Source organism: Trichophyton rubrum, assembly GCF_000151425.1.
Source record: "Trichophyton rubrum CBS 118892 genomic scaffold supercont2.1, whole genome shotgun sequence".
NCBI classification, from domain to species: Eukaryota; Fungi; Ascomycota; class Eurotiomycetes; order Onygenales; family Arthrodermataceae; genus Trichophyton; species Trichophyton rubrum.
The window spans coordinates 3,049,544-3,056,953 of NW_003456428.1; the positions used below are offsets into that span (position 1 = coordinate 3,049,544).

Sequence of the window (7,410 nt, forward strand, 5' to 3'; positions counted from 1 at the left end):
CCTATTACCTATTTCGTTTTACTGGCGGCTTCTACTAATAAATAAATACTTTAAAACATAAGAAACATATTAATAATGAAAATATTTAACGATTCGACCAAGCTCATTGATACTTAATACATTTTGGGTTTTTATTCTAAATGAAATTTATCAAAATGCATTTTATGACCCAACGAGTCTTAATTTTTCTGAGGGAACCTTGAACTTCTACTCAAAAATTATCGTCTCATGCCAATGGCTCGATTTACCTGGGTAGAATTGAAGTACCCACGACACCCTGAATACATTATCTGACAGTAGCTGTGGGCATGCTAAATTGAGGTGTGCTTCTCGTTCAACAGTTGGACAACAGCCTCATACCCGAGATCTTCCTTCGCGACAGTGAAGCGTTTAATAAGCTCTACGATGCCCAGACAGCCTCCAAGAACTGAACAATAGCATCAAACCCCTCCGGTTCCTTTATCCAGTGTCCGTTATTTTCTGCACCCACATACTCCTTCCACTCAGGCTTCATCCCCAGCTTCAAGAGGCCCCTATGCGCCGCGCGACCCAGTTCAACATCAACCCAGGTATCATCAGATCCATGCAGTAGAAATACTGACGTAGATAGCATGGTTTCAGTATCTATTGTGCTGGTTTGCACCTGTTCTTCGCATCGGACGGTATCCAAAAGGAACTTTGGTATCATCTCCCTTGGGTGCTGTAAGTCTTGGATCTTATTCGCGAATGGAAGCCATCCACACATCCCGATGAAGCCGCCGATTCTCCCTTTGAATCTTCCTGGTGAGCATAGGAGTACCCATAAAGCCGCCGCCATGCCCAGGCTTATTCCACCAAGTACAACTTTTTCGGGCCTTCCTCCAAGAAGATCAATCTCTTGACTCATAACCTCTAGAATATATAGCATTGTTTCTCTCAAGCCATCAATTTGAAGATCTTGTTTCGCGGAAGCGTTCGACAGAGAATATATATCAAACCAAGCAGTTAAGTCCTCCTGGAAAACTGAACTCCATCGGTCTCGAGAGGTAGGGAATACCCAGCGGCAATTTGGGAACCGCGCCGTAAGCGTCTTCTTCTCGGACGTTTTCGAATCAAGGAGTTCTTCGGCAAATTCAGGGCCGTCACTAGAACGTCCATGGAGCAGAATGATAGTGTGCATATGGGCGCCTTTGGGCTCGACGATATGTAGGCCGGGAAACGCCATATTCTTCTGATTATTTGGTAGTTGGTTGTTGGTGAGTCAACGTGTAGTTCAGGGGTGGGTTTGAGCATTTGATACTTACAAAACCAGGGCGTGCTGGCGGTTAACTTGTTGCGGTGGCGGAGTATCCGTCCATGCATGAAATCCCGAGAATTGGTGGTTGTTGGGGGCCGGAGTACGAACTAGTTATAGCGGGAATGTCAATGTCAACCCCCTTCCGTAAAACCCGGAGTAAGCCACGGGATATCCCCGCTGGGAGGTGTTGTAAATTCAACCTGTAAACCAGGCGACGGTTGATTGCACCAAAGGGGTCTAATAATGGTACCCCATATTTAGCTATAGCTAGTCGGATACCTCCCGTAGCCGCCCTTTACCCTGCCGGGGCTATGCATTGTGCATAGAGAGCAACTTGCTACCTCGATGTTTCAAACGTGCATGCTCCAACAGATAACTTAGTGCCTCATCGTCTGAGATGTTGACCGTTCTCAAATAGTGACGCTTCAAGATGACAACCGTGGCAGTCGCAATTTACAGCCCTTCTGACGAGCGGGACCCTGTCATTGGGCACTATGGCTGAAAAGCGAGAATGGAGACTCGACAATCCTCCAAGTTGGGGACGACAAAGGCGGCGTTGGGTATTATGTCGAGCAGCCAATTCGTAAGGAGCCAGGTCGATCACTCAAGCTCAAGGAATCCATTATTTGCGGCACCATCCCAACTGAAAAAGAACGTGAGGCAGAAGGCAAAATCCAAAGCCGTCCAGTCGACAACCAAAGCACAACCTGGAACTGCGAATCTTGGGTCATGGAAAACCTGGACAACCTGGAGGAGGGGGGTTTTATGTAGGTGTCTCCTACTGCAAAGGCAAATCTACAGTCGAAGAGGCAGAACTGGCAGTGAGGTGGTGAAGTTTTGTTCTGCGTGGCACTAACTAGCACCATGACGTCAAATTATAATCTGCAAGGCTTAACTATGTATCACTTCAACGAGCTTTTACCTAGCGTATTTGAATTTATTTACAATACTGGCGAGTAAGCCACCAAAGCAGAGGCCTTGTTTTGAAGATCTGGTATGATTGATTTACCCCATGGTAGTTGTTTGGCTGTTGGGGTTTCGTGTATAGGCCTGTTCACTAGCTAGTTCATTTAACGAAGTAACTAAAGGTACCAAATTAGCTGGGGCCATATCTTAAGTAACATTTATGATGCATCCTGAATTGTATCATAAGCTAACATGCTCCAAAACATGGACGAGCGAACGTGGCCTTCGTAACCCGTCTACCGCAGTAGTCTCTACTCTCCTCCAACTTCTTAGGGAGGGACATTGCCCTAGTTTTATTGGATACCGTGTCCCGACAGAAAGTTGAGTTGAAAGTCCACGAAAAATAGTAACCAGAAGCATATGCCGGATTATTGCCTTAGCCTTTCCAACGACTTATCAGCTCGTCGACACTATACTCCTTGGGCCATACTCCAATCGAAGCTGGTAGATAATTCCACCAAATCGTCAAAACCATCCCCAGGGTGAATAGTATGTGATATTTTCACATACTCCCAATAATCAGGATAATAGCTACACATCTCCCAGTCTAGCAAACCCGTAACCTTAACTAACGGCGTAAAAACGTCCGAAGGGAGTATATTGGACGTAATGACCATGATATTGCGGGGATGGAGGTCACCGTATGTCATAACAAATTTATGATCGGAGGAAAGGAATGAGCGGATCATTTTTAACCTCCCAGTCTCCGTACGATGTGGATCAGTGGTAAGGAATAGGTTGAACTCGACCATACTTTCAATGGGTTTCTCTGCGACTCGTACATGCCTCCTTGCATCTCGGCATCTCCTCGGAATGCCACCACCAAGAAGGGCATGTGGCTCGTCTGAGGGAGGTGGGGTTAGTGATCTGATGCCAGAGAACATGATCTCTAATTGCTCTTTGATAGATTCCTTCTGGGAGTTATCGAGCGTTTTCCAAACTCTGTCAAGTGGCTCGCCTTTAATGCGAGTCATGAACACAAAGCTACGGCGACCATCCTGGAGGACTCCATGTATATGTGGTGCTCGAAGCCGGGGAACTCGTGTTTGGATGTAATTCATCATTGGAATGTGGTCGATGTCGATGCCACAACCAGCTTTCATGGTTATCTCTTCGCTGAGGCCGAGTACGACAGTTGATCCAAGAGCCTACAAGACGTCGCTTTTAACTATTGCTCGGTTAAGCCCCTGAATAACGGCAGGAAGGCTTTCTTCCAATAGGCCTCCATGAGATGCCATATTGTCTTGAGATATTTTAACCACAAGTGGGCTAAGCTCATGAAGAGCTTAAGCATTCAAAGCAATTTGTGACTCGAAACGAGAATTTTTCTCCATGGTATGAATCGGAACAGCCTCCCAGTTGAGGTTCGGAGGGTTTGTTAAGAAATAAGCCGCGTTGCGTTGGCAAAACACTTGAGTTAATAATTACTAAAAAGGCTTTCACCAGCGTGAGTAATGTGTTGGAGCCTCTTCTGGTATGGCCCCGATCTGCGTGTATGACGAGTGGGGGAACGAGTTTGTAATGCGGTATGTCCTCTTTATCGAGTATCGTCTAAAAAATCTGAAGCCGGTGAAAGCAAAGGAGAAAAACGACACTTATATTAGCGCGAAAACAAAGTTTAAGTTTAGTGTTCCCGAGCTAAAGCTTAATATTGATTATCTAATCTAATTATTACATAATCCTGTCCTGTCCTCTCGCGTAGAGCGACGTCTTCTCCTTTCTTCATCTTCATCTTTATATAAACCTAGCAGCCTGGCCTCCACCCTCTTCCTCCTCTTCTCTTTTCTCTTTGGCCCAGCTCTGTTTCATACCGACAGCAGGATATTCCACCAGCTTTGCCCGGTCACAGTTACTTGATACCCGTATCTCAGTGGTCTTTCTTGTTTTTGCCATCACTTGTCTATTCGAAAGTGAAGATATCATCTCCCCAGTTGCTCCCTACACACATTTTCTTCCCTACATCTATCTGGGTGATCTCAAAGCTATATCTTTGCATACTGCTTTCATTGTGCAGGAAACACCTTCCATCTTGCTTATCGGCGTCAGTGTTCTCTGTGGATTATCTTAATACCCACTCGACGGTGTTGCACGATATCTGCATCTACCTACACATTATTCAACATTACGTCCTTGGGGATTACTATACCCAAAATGGCTACTCTGTCTACTCCTCTTTATGAGCCAGCTTATGGCTGTGGTACGTGTTCGTTCCTCCATATGAATCTAAAAGCATGCATTTTGACCTTCTTTCGCACAGAACACCTCAAGGATATATTTGAGAAAGACACAGACGCAGCCACCAGACTCGCTGAGAACTACACAAAACTGAGTGGCAAGGGACCATGGAACTTATCGCAAATTCGTCTTGATGCCTCGAAACAGAGTAGCTCTGGGCCAAAGTTCTCCCTGAAACCGCAATACCAGTGCCTCCATTGCTCGGTTGTCGGTGTGAAAGCTGCACGTTGTGAGCATAGCTCGCAAACAGGACATATATTTTGTAAAATGCCACTTCATGAGTATACGAGGGAAATCAACGTCTAACTAGTTCGTCAATCTAGTTGCCGACTACAGAAGCAAGCATGTCTTCTGCCAAGGATGTGACGACCTCATCTACGATATCGATTTGGAAAGCATTTTGAAGAATAGCACTGAGCCTATTGGTAAGATTGCATAACTACATTTATTATCACAACTCTCTGACTAACTTTCTCCTTGTAGTCTCCAGAAAACGAAAGGTCGATAATATGGAGGATGATGAGTACGCGAATTATATCGCTATGAATACCAACAAGAAAATTTGCGGCAAAGAAGGTGTCAGAGGACTGTTCAACCTCGGTCAGACCTGTTACATGAATGTTATTCTCCAAACCCTATTCCACGAACCGGTCTTAACGGCCTACTTCCTTGGGAATGGGCATAGCACGAGCGAGTGCCAGAAAGCGAACTGTTTCGGCTGTGCTCTCGCAGATGCTTTTGCTGAGTTCAGCAACGAAGAAAAAGACGAGAGCTTCGGTGCCCTCAACCTCCTCCTTGCCTCGTGGCAAACATCCTCCGACCTCGCCGGTTACCACCAGCAAGACGCACACGAATTTTACCAGTTCTTGGTAAACCAACTTCACGAGAGCACCACAGGGCATCTCGACTGTGACCCCGCCTGTCGCTGCTTCTTCCACACCGCATTCTTCGGCAAACTACGAAGCACCATAACCTGCCGCAACTGCGGCAAGGTTTCCCGCACCGAAGACCCAGTGATGGACGTCAGCCTTGACCTTCAGGTCCAGAAGAAGAAGCGTGCCCTTGACGGCAGGGATCAGAGCTCCGACGTTGCACCAACCCTCCAGGGGTGCTTGGAAGGGTATATCTCCCCTGAAAAGCTTGCAGCTAGCGAATATGGATGCACCCAATGTAACTCCAACATGGGAGTTACCAAGCAACTTCGACTACGAAAGTTGCCAGTCATCCTCTGCATGCAACTGAAGAGATTCGAGCGCAATCGATCTGTCTCCGAAAAGGTCGAAACCAAAGTCACATACCCTGCCTCGATCAATATGATGCCATACACCACCAGCCCTAGATCAGAGAACCGGTCACAGTTCCAATACGACCTCTTGAGCGTCGTTGTCCACATCGGCGATATCGACTCTGGCCACTACCTTGCTTACTGCCGGCACGGTGAAGAGTGGTTCAAATTCAATGATGACCGTGTAACTGTCGTTGCTGAGTCGGAGGTTCTTGGGGCTGACGCCTATCTTCTCTTCTACACCTTGCAGGCATATGGTGTTAGCAAGTAGCTTGATGCGCCACGCTTGGCTGTAGCCCGTGCCTCGCCATACCTAATAATTGACCATATCTAACCATTGCCTTCGCTGTTTCTGCTCCTGTTCTGCTCCTGCCCGTTGCTTTCCATCGGGGCTGGTTTGTACGTTAAGTGGAGATCCCTATCATGTTTTCTTCAAAACTGGTTATTATTCCGGTGCTGCTTCGACATCATGGGCGTTTTTGAGATGGTTTTGAAGTATTTCATTATTCACTGGAGGTGGTCTTACTTTTATTGCAACTAGACTATGGGTGTTTTCTCTTTTTTATTTCTAGAATCCATACGATTATGGCAATAAGACAAATGTGCAAGTGTTTATACTAGCATGAATATTCCAACGTAACATAGCAGCATCCCCGGCAACATGTTGCGTAACATAACATTAAAGAGCTGATAGCATTGGCTATTGAGTAGAAATTGCACTCGCAAGGCTCGGATAAATAATGTCACCACCGGAGGGAAGGTTGATTCGCGACGGCTTGTGGATATCGATTAAGAAACTCAATAATGAAAATGATGCGGGCTCCCAGTTCTGTCTCGGACGGGCTTTGACCGTAAAAGATCCCGTCTATGTTGTGAGTAATTTTATGTTTTACCTGGTAATAAAAGCGAGTATAATGATCAATGGCTTTCCACTGAGAGCGGTTAGGTAATGGAAATGAATATGTTGTGCGGCCGTTTCCTTCTCCTTGAGCAATAAGTCTCCTGATTTCCTGTTGACCAGGCCGCGGCGAGCTGGGTATACTGCTGGTTGTCGCGGCGGTTTACTGAGAATAAATCCCAGTTCAGATAGAGCTCTTGCCACCAAGGCTTTACCACGTCACTTCTGAGGCACTTTGGGAACTCGTAAGAGTCGAACCCAGCAATTCTATCAGCTGCTTATTGGTAACAGCTGAAGGAGTTCTACATGTCAGTTGCAGAACGCATGCACCCGAGCGTTCCAACACCGTCGGTACAACCCTTCAACTTTGCCATCCTTTCTTCCACTATCCACTCTTCCATTCTATTCTTATAACCTTTACTCTCATCGTAACCTAAGTCATATTCGCTTGTTCAGGCACCCTCATACAGATACTGAATATAGTAACGCGTCGGGCTACTCGTAGCAACCATCTAGTACTATGTCTGGTAGTCCTCTTGGTGCTGCACCTCTGCATGGCTAATGTGTAATTCGCTTCACTTAGCCTCGCGAGTTAAAAGAGCTCATATAGAGTCCTCGAGAATGGCAATCGACTGTATTCCCTCATTGCAAGATATCAGCGAATAAGCATGAGAAAGAGTCGGGGAGAAAGGGCCTTGATAGTGATTATCTGCATGTAGTTCTGATCAGTGTCGATCCATATCATGAAGA

At 46.2% G+C, this 7,410-nt stretch overlaps 3 protein-coding genes across 3 annotated transcripts; 1 reads left to right on the top strand and 2 right to left on the bottom strand.

Annotated features, from left to right (window-relative positions):
- Positions 1-70: 70 nt before the first annotated feature.
- On the bottom strand, positions 71-1,332 carry TERG_01158 (uncharacterized protein). Its single transcript, XM_003239128.2, has one exon. It carries the CDS (start codon positions 1,202-1,204, stop codon positions 401-403), a length of 804 nt encoding a protein of 267 aa, XP_003239176.1. The 5' UTR covers positions 1,205-1,332; the 3' UTR covers positions 71-400.
- A 1,320-nt stretch (positions 1,333-2,652) lies between these two features.
- On the bottom strand, positions 2,653-3,345 carry TERG_01159 (uncharacterized protein; the record flags this gene model as incomplete). The annotated part of the gene is made up of 1 exon (XM_003239129.2): positions 2,653-3,345. The coding sequence occupies one exon, from the start codon at positions 3,343-3,345 to the stop codon at positions 2,653-2,655; it is 693 nt and encodes a 230-aa protein (XP_003239177.2).
- Positions 3,346-4,393: 1,048 nt separating this feature from the next.
- On the top strand, positions 4,394-4,783 carry TERG_01160 (uncharacterized protein; the record flags this gene model as incomplete). Its single annotated transcript, XM_047747716.1, has 1 exon — positions 4,394-4,783. The coding sequence occupies one exon, from the start codon at positions 4,394-4,396 to the stop codon at positions 4,781-4,783; it is 390 nt and encodes a 129-aa protein (XP_047603680.1).
- Positions 4,784-7,410: the final 2,627 nt, after the last annotated feature.